The following is a 20,325-nucleotide window of genomic DNA, read 5'->3' as shown; positions in this document are numbered from 1 at the left end:
TATATATATATATATATATATATTCCATGTTANAATTATCNGACGTGTTAATCGATTGATCAATGATATGCAATAATTTACGGNGTATTTTTANATTCAAAAATATCAAACGGCTCAAATGGAAAATTCATTTTATAATAAAATAAAATATTTCTAGAATTATTATATTTATATTGTATTATATGAATATTAAAAATGACAAATAATATTCATTTAACATTCTAGGAATATTATGTTTATAAAGCATTGATAACCTACTTGCCGTTGCCATTCGTTCCTGGTTTCAGCGATCTTCTGGTAAGTATTGCCCATCATAGCGATCAACATGTTCACGAGTAAGATTGCCACGATCGCCATATACAATACAAACAGCAGCTGCAATTATATAGCGATTATCGTTATAACGCTATTCGACCGACTGTATTTGACGCTCTTTTGTATGAGCATTCATTACGTGAAAAAATTTGTGTGACTTATCTAATTGTCGTTAAAACATATCATGTGAATGTTAATTAGAAGATATGAAAGATGGTATTGTTTACTTCTATCTATGAATACTGAGCACATGTCTGAGCGACGGCAAGTAAAATACCTTGGCCTCGAATTCGTGCTCGGTTCTGTCAAACGCGCCAAAGTAATCACCGAAATTCGTCATGCTCATCAGGAACATCGCCATAACACTTTCCATCGGCGATGGCATCGGATTCGTGATAGAGTCGTCGATGCCCTCTGGAGTGTTTGGATTATCGAATGACAGGAATATGATGTAATATGCTAATAAAATAAAAAAAATAAACTAGATATTTATAATTGTAATTATAGTGTATTGTTTACATCGTATGTGATATTTGTCCAAAATACGCGAGAAACCGTCTCGTCGCGGAAATATTTAACTCTCCGAAGCTGACGTCAAAATCTATAACACAGATACTAAAATGTGAGATCATTTAATTTATGTTAAGAGACACTAATTTCAAGAAATCAGAATGATATAACTCGTATGAAAGAGAATGAACTATTTGTTTTAATAATGATTCAAATTTGCACGATTCTCTCTAATAAATATTTTTTAGAACTATTTTTAACTATTTTTTTAAATTCACTTATTATTTATAGTAGTTATAATTATGACTGTATTTGTTGAATAGATTTTATTTAATTATATGTAAAGTCTACATATATTTTATCTAATTATATGTAAGAAAATATATTTGTTAATTATAACGCTCTAATAGCTGCGTCTATTTTTGCTTTTAATGCCTATCAATTAATTTACATTTATTTTTTGAATAGAAATATTTATTTTATTTATCATTTTTATCTTGATTTTATTACATTAATATTTGAAATTATCTCAATTTATAATATAATTTTTTCATATTTATAAGAAAACTATCATTTATATGGTTATTATTACTACATTATATAACAGTAATAGTCATAAAAATGGAGCTCCTAGCCATAATTATTTTATCTCGCAACTATAGTCGCAAATATCAAACACTTTTCTCTCAGTGCGGGTCCAATAGACTACTACAACTCTGGATGATTAAGATGATGTTTTCCGGAACTAATTGATCGATCATCAGCCATGGATCAGATATTAATCTATTTATCTATATTAATCTATAAAATTTCTTATTGAGGAAGTATAAAAAAAATCGTCTTTCTCTTCGCGAACGAACAGACGGTCCATTCAAGTAGCGACGGCGCTATGTCGTTTGTTTGCGAAAAGTAAGACACAATGGCACATAGCGTTGCGGTCACGTTGCTGATTGCATAACGGTGTGCGTCGCATCATTTAACGTATCTCGAGACGTTCTCGACATAACGCCTCCTTTTGCGGTTTCTTCCCCGCCGTTTGTTAGTACAGAAGACCTTCAACGGGTCAGGTGATGTGTGTGCTTTGCAGCGTCCAATAAAATCATCGATTAGATCACACGACATTATGCGTGTCCGATGCTGATGCTGTTATACCAGAGGCTAATTAACAATTGTTGGGAATTAATAGAATAAGGCACCGGTCGGTCATCGTCGGTATGTCACCGGTGGAATTGATGATGTTTCTTATTTTTTACATCTGCCATTATGTCTCTTACAGCTTCGATTATCAATTGCGATAATCGACAACAAGGTTATTCATTTATTGTGTTCAGGATAGATCTCATTCAGAAAGATAAATGGAACAGCAGTTATGAAATCGAAGGAGAAATATAAGAACCCTCTTTTTCTTTTTGAAACGCCACGTGTTACCTTGAGAGAATCCCATGACGAAGACGAGGTAGATGGAGACGAATCTGATGAGGTCTCCCATGATCATCCTGTAAATCATCACGACGAATGGTCCGACCGTCTTGAAGCCCCGGCAGAAAAATAAAAAGTATGGCGCCGTCGTCAGCATCACTACTACCGCTAGCATATCTTCGACCTCATCGGAGCAGGTAAATCGTAAAATCGGGAACCACATCAGGATGCAACATGAGATTAGGAACATCACACGTGACGGCACTGTCATCTAAAAATTGCGCTTGCGTTAATACGAGTGGCATTCTTGTGGTATATTTTGTAATTCGTTATAACATCATCTCAGATGGAGAAAAGTGTTTGGTTGGATTAATTAGAATTCTGGTTGAAAATGGACGAATCAAAAGTTTTCTCTAGTCTGGTTGAATCTAAAATTCTAGTTGTACCTAATTCTGATTAAATTCCGGAATTCTGATTCATATAATCAAAACTTTCTGGTCCATGGATCTTTTATCCATTTTCTACTAGACATTTTTTTCAATGTATTCAATGGATACTTAATTCGATTTGGTGACACAAATGTTCGATATAAATGTCGTTCTATCTTCATTATTCACTGGAATGTTAAGAAAGACAGAATGATGTTTGTGTCACTAAATGGAAAACGTTCAATACTGATTTATGATAAAGTCGATTTAAAAATTGGAGAATTATTAAGACAAGAATTATTAAAACAAGTCTTATTACTTTTTGTACATATTAAAAATAACATTTTGAATGACTCTTACGAGATTTTCGATGAACATATGAAGACCTAAGAATCTCGCCTCTCGCAACGCAGCCAAGATGTAAAGCACCGCTGCGATGAACATAAAAATTTCCGCAGTTAGACGAATCTTTGCACTCATTTCTGATAGCTGCATGAGTCTGCATTCCTCCGAGAAATCGTCCCACCTATTAAATAAATATTTATTTCATGATTTTAATGAAAAAATGCATATATAACAAATACACGCAGACAGTTAAATCTACTTGATAGATTTTGTAAAACATATGTAGACAAATTTTGCAGAAAAGTTATTTTCTAAAATACTTTCTAAAATTCACATCTTGTAATGGAATATTTTGGAAATATTTCTTATGCTGTGTGAGCATGTAATTAATATCTCTATTTACATCAATAACTTTTTGTAATATTTCTTGTATAATATAAATTTCATTATAAATATTAAATATTATATTTGAATGTACCAATAATTGCGATTAAATTTTGGTCGCGCGACGCCGTCGATAATTGTCTTGACAGTTGAATTCGCGTCGGTTTTGTTGTAAGTATTCATAAAATAATCCGATGCGTTTGGAGGGCTATCGGTATACCACAGAGTATGAATGGCGGCCTCATCAGGAGGACTCAGAATGCCCTCATTTTCGTTCAACGTCAAGAGCAAAATGCTCTTCAGGGCTGACGTGATGTTTGACGTTACTTGCAGTTGGATTTTCTCTAACGATTCCTGCGTCATATTTAAGGATGATTTAAAATTCGAGGTAAAAGCCGCTACGAGACTATTTGTAACTAATTCTGACAGATCCGAGCTTTGAAAAGTCTTGAGAATTATGGGTTCTGTTATATTGGAGGAATTTGTCCTCGTTGATGTATCGTTTGCGTTTTCGTCTGTTTCTATGATTGATGGGCCAGGTCGAAGGGTGAAGCTAATCAGCGATAGTACGAAGTAGAAGCAAAAAAGAAAGAATTGATTGTAGAATCTAAAAATAAAAAATTTCGCAGTGAGTGTATAATTGTTTTATAATTATTTTTTATATTTAATCAAAAAATATGTTTTAGCGTTAATTTTAATTTAATTTAATTTTTATAAAATTTTTATAAAATAGAAGTTTCCTTTTCCTTCTATTATACGTACCGAGATTTAACAAAGGTATTCCACTTGGCATTTAAAAGATCGACTAACACACCGTCCATTAATTCTAAATGTTCATCTTTATCCTATAATCATCGTGAAAACATTTTATCTGTTTTTAAAGATAAAATATAAATAGCATAATTTATTCGCTTACACCAAAGACAACCAGATTCAGGGCGGAATTATTGTTGATTGTGCCCGTATTAACGTCGATCGTATCTATTTGCGACAAAGGGTAGGCTGCGCAAGTTATACTACCGATTTGCCAGTATATCTCTCTTTCGATATTCATAATATGAAAGAACATCTCAATCCTGGCCAATTTTGCAGCCAAAGTCAACGGAGTCAAATGTTGAACGTTTCTTATGCCGAGAGAAGCTCCTACTTCATAAGCCATATCGAACGTGGCCTAGAATTAAATTGAAGATTAAAAAAATAACAAGTGCCATGAAATTATTTGTAATAATTTTTTGTACTTTTTTAAGTTTAAGTAAACGATAATTTGCCTTGATATTTTTTATTGATAAGTATTGTTAAGTCAATTATTAAATCAATTATTTCGATAATATTTTTTAGTAATTAAACTACTGTAGTAATATCACGAATTAAATTGATAAGTAATTTTCTAATAATTTGATGCTCAATCAGGCATCTTATTAAAAAGGATGTTATAAGTTGAAAAACTGTAAATAAACAGTTTTGACTGTTATGGCCATTACTTCTATTTCTTATTGTTGAATTTTCAAATGTACGATGAGTAAGATTCTTACTGTTAATATTTTTTGAGAGTAAAAGTATCAAAGATATAATACTCGCCAATTTCTCATATATTACTAGCATATGCATAACGGTATTGCCATTCGTGTCCTGCTTATCAGGATCCGCACCTCTGGCTAATATAAGCCTGTAGCACTCTTCCTGACCGAGACATGCGGCGAAGCTTAACGGATATTCTCCCCAGTATACATAACTATGGACATAATGATAAGATAGATCGTCTAACTTTATTGAATAGACATGTAACATTACATTACATTCTCGATATGGCGCTCGACAAGATACGTTAAAATCTCGGATGAACGAATCCGTTTCGTAGAATTTAATCTCGATATTTTATTTAGAACTCGATTTATTTAGAATTCGAAACAAATGTTTAAAATTAATGATTTAATTAAAGAATCATAATAAAATTTTTTTTGTTTCGTCGTTAAGCGAGAAGTAACGATAATCTAATGTCGTTTTCGAGGAAAATAATACAGTATACCCGTTGTAATTGGTTTCCGATGAAACACACACCCACTCGTGATCCATATTGTCAAACCTCGACGCCTTCTGATCTTCTGGGCACATGAAGTTGCCGAAACACCTCTCGTGGATAATGCGCGGATCGTCTGCTCCGCTGTCGAGAAGGAACTTAACCATCGATGGATCCTCGTTTACAATAGCGATGTGCAAGACATTCTCTCCTAAATCCGAAATAAATTCGAAATAAATATAAAACTGTGAGACTGAAAAGATGCAAATCTTTTTTCAACTAGATTACATTTTTATGAATTAAAATGTCATATGTTATATATAGGATGAATCATAAGTATATTTTAAAATTTCATAAACACGTTCCTTGATAAAAAGAAAGAATAAATGTCTCTACGAACATTAGATCGCAAATGTTTCGTTATCGAAATAATGAAATCCTGTACATTTGCAATAATATTTTTACAATAATGTGTTTTGTAGATAGATTTATGTGATCTGAATTCAAAAGAATTTCTTGATTAGAAAATCATAAAAGTCGTGGGAGTCCCCTTGAGGGAATAAATGATTTACCTCGGAAATGCTAATCATCCATTATGCAAGCAATATTCTATGAATAAATAATTTAACCAGAATGCTTATCGAGGAATTTATCGATAGCGGATATTCCACACACAATTTATAGACTGCCTTATGAAGAAGATTCAATAACAGCTTTAATTCATAGCTTTTAATCTATTCCATAATCATAATCAATGATTATCATAACAATCGCAGGAAAACTCAAACTTACCATAGTACTCGTCGCTTAGATAAATATCGTTTATAAGCTTCGGATAGAAACGCAACAGTCGTTTTGCCAAATCAGCATGAATGGCAGTCGCGTGCAACATGCACAAATGCAAGATAGTTTCGCCAACAGCACCTCTGTCGCTTAAATTCCAACATACCAGTCTATATTTGCTTTTATCTACCAAGAATATTTATTGGTCAGATAAATTCTTATACAACTTGCAATTCTGCAGATAAATTGTAGAAATGTTGCTTGCGTAATTTGACGATGTATATCATAACCATCAGCAAACATTAACTAACAAACATATAACTGTTTATTATAATTTTCCACTTAAAAAATTCTAATAAAAAATTACGCAAACCAGATGATAGTTGTTAACAATTAAAATTTATCGAAATCTAATACATATAATATACAAACATTTCGACCTTATCAGGTCATCTTCAGTGTCGTACAATATAAATGAGTAATTTAATTATTCTACAAAATTTTCAATTTTCAAAGAATTCATATCATGTCAATTCTTTCAATAATTAAAGATGATATATCATGACAATTAAAAAATGCCTCATTGCAACTGTATACGTCATTAGGTTGTCGTTTCGACTTACAAAGGTCGATAGATGTTGGCTATTCCAAAACTTAGATCATATATGAAAACTAGAAGTTTGAAGTATCCCAATTGTAACAAGTTCACAATTCACATCAAAAATTGAAAAAATTGTTCATCGCTAGAAAGAGATCGTTATGTTTAAAAATTTTTAACTAAAACATTTTTTCCATTTAACAATACAATTATAATATAATGTATTGTATGATAATTATATAATATGTAATAGTTATATTGATAAGTGATAAATTATTAATTAACAATTATGTTACTATTATAATTGGTGTTTGTTGGGAAAGAAGTTTAACTTCGTTATGTTATTACCTATCTTGGCCTCATCAACTTCCTCATCGCCCATGTCTTTATCGATATCATAATCAGCTGGATTTTCCATGGCTTTTAAAGGCGGCAGCTGCACAGCGCGAAAGAAAAATTATTTGAAGCACCGATATCGAAGCTACCAATTATGATAGTATAATAGCGAAATTGATCACGTACCATTTTATGCCGCGGACGATCTTTATTTCGTAGAAGAACTAATTTGTCCACTGGTATCCACTTGCCTTTTCCCTTGTTGTACAAAAACGGTTCAACTTTGGTTCTCATCGCGTGATCCAACTCCGCAAACTGTTTGGTCTGCGTGGCTCTTTTCATCATGTCCACCAACAATCCGCCACCTACAAACCTTGCTAGATAGCTAAATATTGAACTTGCGAAACAGCCGACAAAAACAAAGTATATAAAAGTTGCTTCTTAAAATGAAAAGAAAGTAAAAAAAAATATACAACGTTAATGTGAGTTCAGTCAAACGCAGTTAGTAGGGTGCAAAAAAATTGAGACTTATTTAGAAATAATTCATAATAAAATTTCCGACTCAAAATGATTATTATAAAATGTCAAAACTTTTTGCAACATTGCTCACCATGTTTAGGAATCCTACATAAATATTTAATAATTCAATTAAATTAATTATAATAGATGAATTTAGACCAACCAGAATAATATAATTAAATAAAAATAATTAAATAAAAATATAATTAAGTAAAAGAAAACCTATATTGATCAAATCAGAGCTTGAATATTTTATGAATATTTTATGAATATTTATATTCGGTGTCTTCAGACACTCATTCGGCTACCATTCATCGTCTGACAATCGTCCGATGTCGTATGTTAGTTTTGTGACGTCGTCCGATAGTCGACTGTCCGGCGCGACTGTGTTGTGCCATTCTACTCATTTACTAAAACTTAAGCATTGCTTGACTCCAGCAGGAAATCATCTGCATGTACCGCAGGTTTAATTTGATTTTGCGTCAGAAATGAAAGATACTGCATGAAAAATTATGGCTCCCGCAAACAGGATGCGGTAATGCTTACCGTCAAGCAAAGTTAGCGCAATAACCAATTATTCTTTCGCTTTTATGGTAAAGAAATAAACTGATTGGCTCTCGCTCTCTGATTGAATTTCCGCCGCGCGATAAGCCACGTGTAGAGGATTAATTAAGATGCTTTTTTATATCGACACTTAACACTTATTTTTAGCATCAAAATAAGTCAAAATTGATGCTTGATATTCGTCAATTTTTATTACATGACTTATTTTAACGCCGAAAATGAGCGTCGAGCGTCGGCGCGATTTTGAAAAGACACCTTTAACCAATGCGGGAGATCCCCGTCGAAAGTCGGCGCGAATTTCGGAAAGCTGGCGGTGATTCGAGAAAGTTCGCGACGATTCACCGTCGCGCGACCACACAGAATTAATTCGGCGGACGGCACGTGGACGCGCGTTGCGTCACGAGTGCAGGTATTTGGATCGTGTCGAGTGCTCGAGAGCTATATCGGACACACAGACATTAGAACTCCATCAGCGATGGAATCGGTGCGGTGACTCAAGGATGATAAATACGGGAGAGGCGGAAGAGAGCAAAGAAAGCTCGGCGGCCCTCGAACCGTCTCAATTGGCGTCAATTCCGCGCGCCGCGTCGCTAGAAACGCATGTACCGTGATGGCATTCCTATTTTCGCGGTCGAAGAGCCCTCGGCGTTTTCCGGCGCTGGTTAAAAACAACACGTGCAATTACATTGCGCATTGTAAATCAGTAAATGCTACCTGTCAACTGGTGATGTCAGAACCCAAAGAACACATCAAGTCTAGAGAAAGTAAAAATGATGATTTTTTATGATGTCCTGAATGTCAAAATGATGATTTTTTTGGTTACAAAATTATTTAACTGTTTATCAACGTTAAGAATCAAAATAAAATCATTTTTTATTAAATTGTGTATTCTCTTTAGAAATATTATGAGGGAAAATCAGAAAAGACGCTGAAATCATCGTTACTTTTTTCTTTTTTCAGACGACATATCGCATAATTGTCACAGTAACTCGGTCTTAGAACTTCAGTCTTAGAATTTTTATCTTCGGTATCTGGCATGAAACGGTACATCTCATCGATATAAATGTATAATTGTTGATATAATTGTTATAATTATTAAAAATATTATTGTAAATTTCGTGTTCAACGAATGAAATGATAAAAAATTTTGTTTGTTTTTTTAACTTATTATTTTGATCTATATTTGTTAATCATTTTCAGTTTTAATTTTTATTACTCTTAAAAACTCAGAATTTATGCAAATCAATGATCTAATGACACACATTGTGCTGATTCCAACAGAATTAACATTGAATCGATCGTACTTTGAACCAAAAAAATAAAATCACGATCTTAGTTTATCTCTTACAAAACAGATCCATGAAAATATTATAAGAAACAACATAACTTGGTTGACATGCAAATCCTACTTTAGAAGTAAGGCTGTAGCAATTGTATCACAACTTGCATAATAAATTATATTTGCGGAATCATTCTTTGCTTCGAGAGCAATATGCATGAACATGCGTTTGCTCTTCTTATACACAAAAAATTAGACAAGACATGCGCATTTGGACTATGAATGGACGGATTATAAATGGACTATAATAAATCGACTATTGAGACGAATAAACATTATAATAAATTGTTCTGAAGATTAAAGTGAAGTGATAATAAATTGTTTTGAAGATTAAAGTCTCGAAACGTTTAATTGTATTGTAAATAAAAGATAAATCAATTAGGACCTTATCCACGCCTATATTTTCATTAGTCCTTGTTTCTTTATAAATAAATTGTTCCATTTTCAACTTTAATCTTTAACGCACTTAATTTTATTCTACAAGTCCAGTTATACACGCATAAGCTTAATATATTGTTATCATGCAACTTACGGAGTAACCGAATTCCAAAAGGATATTAAGAATCATGTACACGCAACAGATGTCCACATAGTTTTTTAAGAGATATCCTAAGAATGTTTAGAGGACGTTCTACATCCTAAGGACGTCCTCAGGACGTTCCTCGGAAAATTGCAATAGGAGTTAGATCGGAATTTCAAGGAGTCAAAAACTTGACACAACAAAGGCAAGTCTTCGACTAATAAAATATTAGTTATTAGTATCAACAAGTAGTTATATAATTATATTATAAATATTTAAATTACAATTAGAAGCTCTATTATAGTGAATATAGAAACTCTATTATATTATACATAGTGTACCTTTAAGCCAACTTGCTCATTATTGAATTAATTATTAAATATTATAGCTTTAATTTTATCTGCTTGAAATCAATCAGTTTTTAATATTTCTTTTTCTTATAACAATAAAAAAAATATTGATATTTTATGATTTTGATAAAAATGAAAATATTTTTGTTTTGTTGCATAACAAACAGATAAAAGATATAAGCTAATTGTTCAAGTTAATATTGTACATACCATTATTTTAATTATGTTTATATAATTTCAAAAAAAAATATAATGTACACTTATAACGTTCAATAACGATCTCAACTCTAATATAGAGAAATTAGAGACAAATTTAAAATAAACAAATTTAAATCTTATGGTATATTACTAGACTTATAAATTATTTATATTTTTCAAAAAATATTTACTATCTTTTTAATAGTTAAAAGAACATAATATTGTACTTGGTATCATAATAAAATTTATATAATAAAAGTTATATAATAAAATTTAACTTACTAACTAATAAAAAATTTATTTATGCTAATTTTCTTTTGCTTATTTAAATACAAAGGCACACTAATAGGAATACATACAGTAATAGAGACAGTTATCCTAGTCTGTCAATCTTAATGAGATTCTTGGATACAACGTGTAACTAAAGAGAAAGAACACCTTAAGAACATTCGGCGTCACGCTGATAAGTGCTATCAGAATGCTATCATATAATTAATGAAATCAAAAAGACATATATACATATTTCCTTCTGTGTCCCAAAAATTTTAATTATTTCTCTTTCAATATTTCATATAAATTTCTTAAACATTGATCATGCTATATTTTTATATAAAGTTATGTTCATAAACTTACATAAACTTACTTATTAATTAATTTTAATTGATTTGTGATTTATTTGATTTTAATAGATGATCCTTTTTTTTTAAAAAAAGAATGTTCTACACTATATAGAAAATTATCTTTTGTACACTATAAAAAAAATTATCTTTCGATGTGATTTTTCGTGAAGAAATTAAAGGCAAAAAAAAATAAAATCTATATTTTTATTTCTATATTAAAATTTGTTTTTTCGCTTTTGACAAATATATATCTACTTCACTTTAAGTTCCAAAAATGTATTAGTTACAGCTACAGAAAATAGAACCTATAAAATACAACATATTCTTTTCCCCCCACTTTCCTAAAGACTCTGTCCGACTTTGATTTGATGTGTGAAATTCATGGTGGGACGGCGGAAGAGGTCGTCGGCACATCGGAGCACATGCAACGCCATCTTGTACAGTCTGGTGCAAGTATTGCACGCACCGTCGCGGCAATTGCTGGCGCAAGTCTGTGAGAAGAGCGAGCGGCCGGGATCTCCGTCGCAGCTACTGTCAGTGATTAAACGTGGCACGGTGCGGCCAATACGGCATATCATGGCGCAGTGGAGACAGGAGACGATATTGAAGCTGATCGGTGCATATCGCGCGAAGCGGCTGCTCTGGGATCACAATGCGCCGGACTATACTGATCGAAGCAAGAGAATCTACGCGTGGAAGGAAATCGCCGACGAGGTGCGCCAGTCCCGACTTTATATAAGTTAACCCCGTGCTCGTAAAACTATACTTACACGCGCGTCCTTTTTGAACGAGTCAACGTAAACATTCGTTTCATTTTTCACATCGCAAAAAATCGATCTAAACGTCGCGAAATTTAATAACGTTCTATTTCAACGCATAGATATTAAATTCGATTTTTTCGAAATATATATCTGGAAGTGTTATAAATTAACAAGAAAAAAAAGGAAAAGAGAAAGTTTTATAGAGTTGCGTTATAATTAATAACAGATCGATCATTTTTAATTAACATAAAAAGAGCATTTCATTTTGTGACTCCTATTCTTCGCGTTCTATGTATCACGCAATTTCGTGATGCACGCACGTGCCGGCAAAAGCACGCTAAGCCGGGTGCAAAATACATCTCGCGAGCATATTCCAGACGCGCGCGTCCAACACTTGCGCAAGCCGTTGCGCAATGTTGGCGCATCGCGAGCGCATCGAGAGTCTTTACCGCCGCCGCGCGCCGTTGTAAACGGAAAGTGAATTTCTCGTAGCATAGAAACCGCGTTTGCGTAACGATTCGCGCAAAAAGCATCTACGCTTCACTTATTTATTACCGGATTGCATAACGCGTCTTTGAATTCACGTTGGGAGCGTGTTTTCGTAATACGACGTGAATATCAAAAAGAAAAACAAATAAAAGAAAAATTGAAAACAAGAATATACGGCGCGCTCTTATCTCATTGGGGTTTGCACTTGTCAGCTCGGATGCGACGTGATGACGGTGGAGAGAAAACTGAAGAGCTTGAAGACTCACTTTATGTCGGTCCACAAAGCGTACGCGAAACGCAGGCTCAAGGCTGATTCGAATCCTGGTAGTGTCATCAAGCCCAAGTGGTTCGCTTACGAGGCCTTGTCTTTCCTGAATAAAGGGCGCTTGCTGCGAATCAATCGCGAGACGCCGAATGTGGAAAAGCAGGTGCGCCACAAGCTCCCGTGAATATTCTCGCGATTCCCTTTCGTACAATTAGCATACGATTAACAATGATATAATTAAAATTAAAATTAATATATTCTTTTAGAATGAAAACCCTTTTAGAATAAATCTCACTGTGAAGAGTGAATTTTCACCCTTAAAGATTAAAAATTGAGCCATTCTTTACACGGAAAGAATGATTTTGTTGAAATATCTAAAATACTGATCTGAAATAATGTAAATCTGAAATAATGTAAATCTGAATTATATGAGATTTCAAGCATGATGAACAATGCTGCAAATAATTTTAACATTCTATACTGAAAAAAAGATATAGTCAATTTTAATAAATATTTAGTTGAATGCTGCTAACTAAATATTTATTAAATATAAAGATATATTTGATACAAGAAATGTTACTTTGATTTAACAATCTTTTTTTCACTAAACAAATATTTATTTATTGTAAGTAAATGTTTAGTTGGCAGTATTGAACTAAAGAAAAAAGAGGATTAGATCAACAGTAAGATTGTTATAATTAATAATTTATATTATAATGTAAAATCTGTATATATTTACTGAAGAGAATTGTTATTATTAAAAGTCGAAACAGTTTTGAGTATTGCTTATATTATTTACATGATATATTCTTTCAAATTCAAAAATTAGCGCAACTAGCTAAGCTCAGATAGCCTCTTGTAATATTTTGAATTATTATTTATTGAAGCTTTGTTGAATGCAATATTAATTTGTCAACAAAATTTATTTTCATATCTGTGTATGAATATATTTTCATATAACTAAATTTTCAAACACTTCAGCAGAACTTCTTTTCTTACAGTTATTAGGTGTACAACTTTGTTTCCGCCGTTTTTTTCCGAAATTCGAGGCTTTATTGTAAAAAACTGGTTATACATTTATGATTCAAAGTATTGTCCATCACTGGCCACTACTCTCTCCTATCTTTCGGGTAGCGTACGAAAAAACTGGTCATCTTTTGAGGCTATCCACGAATCGATCCAATTTTTTATTTCTTCATAAGACCGGAAGTGCTGGTCAGCCAGGCCGTGTGCCATTGATCGAAACAAGTGATAGTCAGAGGGAGGAACGTCTGGAGAATACAGCGGGTGGGGTAGGACTTCCCATTTCAACGTTTCCATGTCTTGACCACTTTCGCAACATGGGGTCGAGCATTGTCATGCTGCAAAATCACTTTATCGTGTCTCTCGTTGTATTGCGGCCGTTTGTCTTTCAATGCTTGGCTCAAACGCATTAATTGCGTTCGATACCGATCGCCTGTGATTGTTTCAATCGGTTTTAACAGTTCATAATACACTACGCCGAGCTGGTCTCACCAAATACAGAGCATGACCTTGGATGTCAAAATCACCGTTCTTGAAGCGTTGAAACCACTCACGACACGTTCTTTCACTAATAGCGGCCTCACCATAAGTATTTGAGAGCCTCAGCCGCAGATTTCTTCATATTGAAGCAAAAAATTAAAACCTCCCGCAAATGACGAAAATTTGGCTCGTAAACTGACATTTTCAATCAAGAATAACTTTATGATGCAGACACAAATCGACTAATGTTTCTATAAGGTTATGTTGACAGATGCCCAAGTTTATTGTATGACGTCTATGATTTATTTATTTCGACCACCACTTACCGTTAAAGCCATCTATAGGAAAACGGCGGAGGCAAAGTTGTACACCTAATAATTTTTTTTGAGTATCGCGAACCGCGGTACTTCATTACTCACAAAATGGAATCATTTGTGTTTAATTAATTCACATGTCTTCCTTTTAGAATCCCGTACCCATCTCTAATTGGAAGCAGCAGGTATATTTCAATTTTTTATATATTAATTTCCAATAAACCAACTAACAGTACCATTACATCAACATTATAATTTTCTGTTTAACAATATTGTATTACGTACAACATATTTTATATTACATTTATATTATTGAATGAGAAATTATAATATTGATATAATATTATTGTTAATTGATATTTACGAATTATATTGGATTAAAGAAAAAGTCTTTTTATAAATTGATAAAAAGATCTTTCTTCATCAATATCTTCGTTAAAAATTATCAAAATTTAAATTAAAAAAAAAGGGTTAAAGAAATCTCTACTTTCGAATGATTATTATATTTTTTGAATTTATGTGAGTTTGTAATTTTTACATATAAGAAACTACAAACTGAAAAAAATAAATTTTTTTTTCACTTTGTAGATCTTTGTAGCGTGCCCAATAAAAATTTGAGCAAATTTTTGATTATTTATCGTGAAAATTTGAAGCTTTCTCTACAAAATCGTTTTTTTAAAATGTTCCTATAATTTTTTTCCTTTTTTTTTGTTCCTCAGTTATTTACGGAAGTAAAAAGGAACATTCTGATTTATTTCTGCTCGTAACCCCGTTAAAAATTATCGTATCGCAATTAAAAGAGCACGGATTAAATACAGCGGAAACGTTGCTCTATCTGATGATGTAATTACGAATTTTTTAAAATAAAATATATGGTTGCTAAAAAAAGTTCTTTTTATCAACTTATAAAGGGACTTTTTTCCTAAATCAATATTATAAAAATTGTGTAGCACATTATTAACATTGTATAGAGTTCTTGAGACCTCCTAACCAATATAGTATACATGTCACGAAAACTTTCAATCTATACCTGCTTGTAAAGATTCTCGGTCCTATCGACGTCACTTTTTCTTTTCACAATTTTAGGAGACTCCGTCAGGTCGTGATGAATTTACGGTTTTTGCCGAGCACGTCGCCATTCGGCTGAAGAATATAGCGGACGTGCGTGCAAGACTCGTCGCACAGCATCAGATAAATAACATCTTGTTTGAAGCCGAGATGGGAAAGTATAGCATGCAGACTTCCTTCGGTTCGGACAATCCGGAGATTATGGAACACTTGGATGAACCCTCGACGTCGAACGAGGAGAAAGTGATGATAAATAATATTCCCCACGCGATCTAATCGAATCTTTTTCTTTGTGAGTGCAATCTCGGAGTTATATCTCGGAATTTTCGTGAACAGCTCATATATGATGAAAGAACGATTTTGTTGAAATAATATAAAATTGAAAAATTTAATTAAACACATACAATAAAAATATTTATATAAAAGAATCAAGCATAATGAACAATGCAATAACAATTTTTTATATTCCAGCAATCAATTTCTGGTATAATTATTTTTATAATCAATTTTTCTTACATACTTATTTTCGTAATAAAATTATTTATTTACAAATTTGTATTTAGATAAAAAAAAATGCAACAAAACTGTTCTTTTTGTATACATCTCGTGTTCATGTTATCTACGTGCCGTTCGATTTTTACGGCGCAATCGTTGATAATGACAGTGATCTCTTTTGTTACTCGCCGTAAATAATGGTGAATGACGAAAGCCATCGGTTTTAACGATAGGTTTTCCAAAGACCGCGAGAACGTTTGGCATGTTGCTGAATCTGCTCTGCCAGACGTAACTCTATTTATGTGCCTTCGTTTTGCCCAGCATGTCATATTCTTCGTCGTTGCAAACCGCGAAAGTCGTGTCAAAAGCCAGCTTTTGTCGAGGCGGCCAATATATGCTGACAACGCGAAATGCACGTCAGAAATCGGCAAAATGCTGCGCTTTCATTTTTTCACTCTTGTATATTTCAAGTGTAAAACAAAGTAGATATAATATTCATTCATTTTCATACATACTATATGTATTTAGCGAATTGTATTCATTTTATTATTAATTATATTAGTAATTATTTTATTTTATTCTCACAAATGAATTCATTTTAATTGTAAAAATTAAATAAATAAATTGATTACTATATTGTACGTTTGATTATTTCACTCACCCTTCAAGTCGACTAATTTATAGAGCAGGATGGACGACGTATCCGTTTGCTTCTTCACGCCGCTCGTAACATTGCTCTCGGTATTACCCATCGTTTACAAACACTTCACTTTCAATGTTTAAGTGCCTGTAGAGGAGATGAGCTCTCGTATATCGAATGTGCGGCACAGTATGCAACCGATAGGAAATTGATAAACGCGTCTGTTTGGTTGCCAGGATACCGCAGTCGATTATCGATTAAACGGACCTCTAGATACCTTTTGCTTTTGAACTCACGGCGAAATTTGATCAATTTATGCAATTTACCACGCTTTCTATTATTCCACTTAACTGAATTATGTAATATATTCTCTTCATTTATCATGAATCAAGAAATGATCGGCTTTAAGACGGAACTTAAAATCGTCGAAAAGGAAAACCGCAAAAGGCTCCGCAAATTTGACGGCGGAAAGAATTAATTAATTAAATCAGAACTTAAAAGAGAATTTGATAGAGGAAATCCTGTTCTTGCGGCTCCACAGGCTCCTGTGTCCGAAATCCGCAAGAATTATGACTTACGTCCATTTCTATCAACTTTAATCTCGGTTTAACTTATTTACTTTTTGTATTTTTTTCCAATTCTAAGAATTAGAAAAAGTTAAATGTAAATAAAATTGAGATTAAAGTTAATGTATATTAGTAGAAATGTAAATATTGTATTGATATTTTATAATTAATAATAATTAGTAAAAAGGTAAAATCGAGACTAAAAATAATCCTAATTGTAACACAAACGCAGTATTGAGAAATAATGTACAATTAATATTAAACATTGGATAAGAATTGAAATCTCGATATTGATCCAGTAAAGTAGAATCATATTTCGCCTAATCATATTTAGCCAATATTGATACAATATTGGACCAATATTGAGGATTAAATTTTATCCAATATTTAATATCGGCAGTACATTGTTTTCCAATATTTTGCTAGTATCGGGAAATAATGTTTTTTACAGCCTAGATGGAAAAATTTTGCTGAAATTTCATTGAAGTTCCGCTGAAATTGTTCTTCGTTTCGAAACACTTTTCAGTGAAATTTCAGAAAAATAAAATTCATCAATCCAATTTTATTGCTAAAATAAATATTACTGATTAGCATATTCCAGAGAATACACGATAACATTATAATCTACATTAATAGAGAAATTACATTAATAGAAAAATGAATATTAATTTATATCTATTAAAACATGTGTTGATAAATTCATCAAACGTAATCAATTGATTGTAACAGAGAAATAACGAAATATATATAATGAAAATAAATTAATGAAAAGAAACAAAGTAGCCAATAAAAGCTTACGTGGTGACTCTTGTTATTGAACAATATTTATTGCTACAATGTAACATACGACCCTCAATTATATGTAAAAATGCAAACGTTTCGACAGATTCTGATTTTCCTCAATACAAACAAAACCACGGAAAATTATTTATTGGAAAAGCGATGCTAAACACAATTACTTAGCATCAACAACGCGTGGGCTTTTATTGTTACTACTTTGTTTCTTTTTATTGAAATTCATACAAACGTATTGAATAATAAAAATAATAGGAATTAATTTATTATATCGGCGTTGCTTTACCATATCAAAACAGTCGCGCCGCTTCGATAAAATCGACGTTATCATTTAAGTGTTATCGCGTTTTAATAATATAATTTATACAAACATTATATATGAGATTTCTCCATGGCTTTATTTTCCAAGCAAGATTGAAGAGAAGAGAGGGTAGCGAATTATAGTTGACAGATTTATAATGGTGAAAATCAAGCTATCTCGTGTCGCGCAGGCCATCGTTTTCATACACATCATTACTCAAAGAATGTAAGGTTTGCGAGAGACATCAATGTAACAAAAACGTTAACACCGTTTAGGCGTGTCTCGTTCTTCGCAAGTACATCATAACAACGCGCGATTTTGATAATTCATATTAGAGTAGATTAATAAATCGGCGAAGTACGAAATTGTTGGCTAAACAACGAGAGATGTAAATTTTCTCAAACGTTTGACGTGTATTAGATTCGCGATCCGCAATTTCATTGAAGTTTTGGATGTATACTTCATGAAATACATAAAAATTAGTAAATCAACAAATGTATATAAAAGTACGTTTAATAAAAAAATCCTTTGCCCTCTCGAGTTGAAAATTCTACTCCTATTTTGAATCTTAATTTTAGAACGTAGATCCTACGATTATAATAGATTCTGATCTATTTAGAAAATATAGCTGCTACTTTGTTTCCAAATGATAGTTTTCGGAAAATTTCCTATTTTTTAGAGATTTCAGAAGAGATTTCAAACAAAATTTCTTAGAATATCTCTTCTCTATAAATTCTTTACAATTCTTTACAAACAGCTAGATCCTTTAATTAAAATTTCTTATATATATTGGGTTGTCCGAAAAGTTCATACCGATTTTGAAGGAAAATTGAAACGCAGAAGATTTAAAATTTAAATTTTAGTATACATTTATTAAATTTAAATCTTTTGCGGCACGAACTTTCCGGACAACCCAATAACTTATCCGATATTCCTAGTAGCACAAATCATTGGCACAATATTGGCGTAAAATTAGTCACTAATATTGGCTCGCGTTTGAAAATAGACGCCTTGTGTTCTATAACTAATATTGAATTTCAATATTGACCCGATCTGATATGTTCTGTGCGATTATTATGAAAACGCGGCGTACTAGACGCCTGTCGTTTGATAAAATTTGCATCTCTCGTAATTAGATTCTTGCCGCTATGCTATGAAGTTTTCTTTCGTTCGATTGAAAAGCCGCGAGTAATTTTTGCCTTTGCATACCTAAGATATGACCGCGCTTTAATTTAGACTCGAATGCTTCTAGACGGCGCAATACCGCAATTGATCTTACGTGTTAAGCAGTTATAAATACGCTTATGAGCCGTAAGCCACATTTACGTCGGCTTACTGAAAATCAGGCGTACATGAATGTACAATATCTTGAGCAGGAAATTAGATTCTATTATTACGTCGATGGTCTAGGACAGAATATGAATTCCATTTGAATCCGAAAATGCTTTCGACGTGCCGGATTCAATCTGCAATCTCATTGAAGTTTTATGGATACATACCTCATGAAGTACATGTGTACATCTTAAAAATTAACAAGTTTATATAAAAGTTTGTTTAATAAAAAAATTCTCGTTGCTGATATGTTCCGTGCTATTATAATAATAAAAACATTTTTTTTATTACGGAATTTTAGGAAGAGAAAAAGACAGAGAGGATAATATTAGTAAAAGATGGATAAGTAAATAAATAGATAGATAAATAGATAAATAAAGAGGGGAAAGGAAGGAAGGAGAGAAAGAGAGAGAGAGAGAGAGAGAGAGAGAGAGAGAGAGAGAGAGAGAGAGAGAGAGAGTAGTTATATTATATATATATATATTATAGTAGTAGTATATTAGTTAGTACGTAGTTAGTTGTTACGTTTAGTTAATTTAATTATAGTATTA

General features: G+C 32.4%; 2 protein-coding genes across 2 annotated transcripts in view; one reads left to right on the top strand and one right to left on the bottom strand.

Annotated features, from left to right (window-relative positions):
- LOC105626002 (transient receptor potential cation channel subfamily V member 5) overlaps window positions 1-11,659 on the bottom strand; it is a 12,268-nt gene extending 609 nt beyond the window's left edge. Inside the window, exons 1-13 of the mRNA XM_012207310.1 lie at window positions 11,551-11,659; window positions 7,322-7,500; window positions 7,148-7,235; window positions 6,211-6,387; window positions 5,428-5,629; window positions 4,980-5,133; window positions 4,318-4,572; window positions 4,164-4,246; window positions 3,496-4,008; window positions 3,033-3,198; window positions 2,254-2,515; window positions 593-774; window positions 259-375 (exon numbers count right to left, since the gene is read on the bottom strand). Coding sequence (XP_012062700.1) covers window positions 259-375; window positions 593-774; window positions 2,254-2,515; window positions 3,033-3,198; window positions 3,496-4,008; window positions 4,164-4,246; window positions 4,318-4,572; window positions 4,980-5,133; window positions 5,428-5,629; window positions 6,211-6,387; window positions 7,148-7,235; window positions 7,322-7,500; window positions 11,551-11,659 — 2,487 coding nt within the window. The remainder of the gene's footprint in view (window positions 1-258; window positions 376-592; window positions 775-2,253; window positions 2,516-3,032; window positions 3,199-3,495; window positions 4,009-4,163; window positions 4,247-4,317; window positions 4,573-4,979; window positions 5,134-5,427; window positions 5,630-6,210; window positions 6,388-7,147; window positions 7,236-7,321; window positions 7,501-11,550) is intronic.
- Window positions 11,627-15,921, top strand: LOC105626003. The gene is made up of 4 exons (XM_012207312.1): window positions 11,627-11,959; window positions 12,708-12,923; window positions 14,730-14,762; window positions 15,664-15,921. Exons 1-4 carry the CDS (start codon window positions 11,627-11,629, stop codon window positions 15,919-15,921), a joined length of 840 nt encoding a protein of 279 aa, XP_012062702.1.
- The last annotated feature ends 4,404 nt before the right edge of the window (window positions 15,922-20,325 follow it).

The sequence above is a fragment of the Atta cephalotes genome (assembly GCF_000143395.1).
Source record: "Atta cephalotes unplaced genomic scaffold scaffold00004, whole genome shotgun sequence".
Classification (NCBI taxonomy): Eukaryota; Metazoa; Arthropoda; class Insecta; order Hymenoptera; family Formicidae; genus Atta; species Atta cephalotes.
This window is presented reverse-complemented; position numbering and strand designations above follow the sequence as displayed.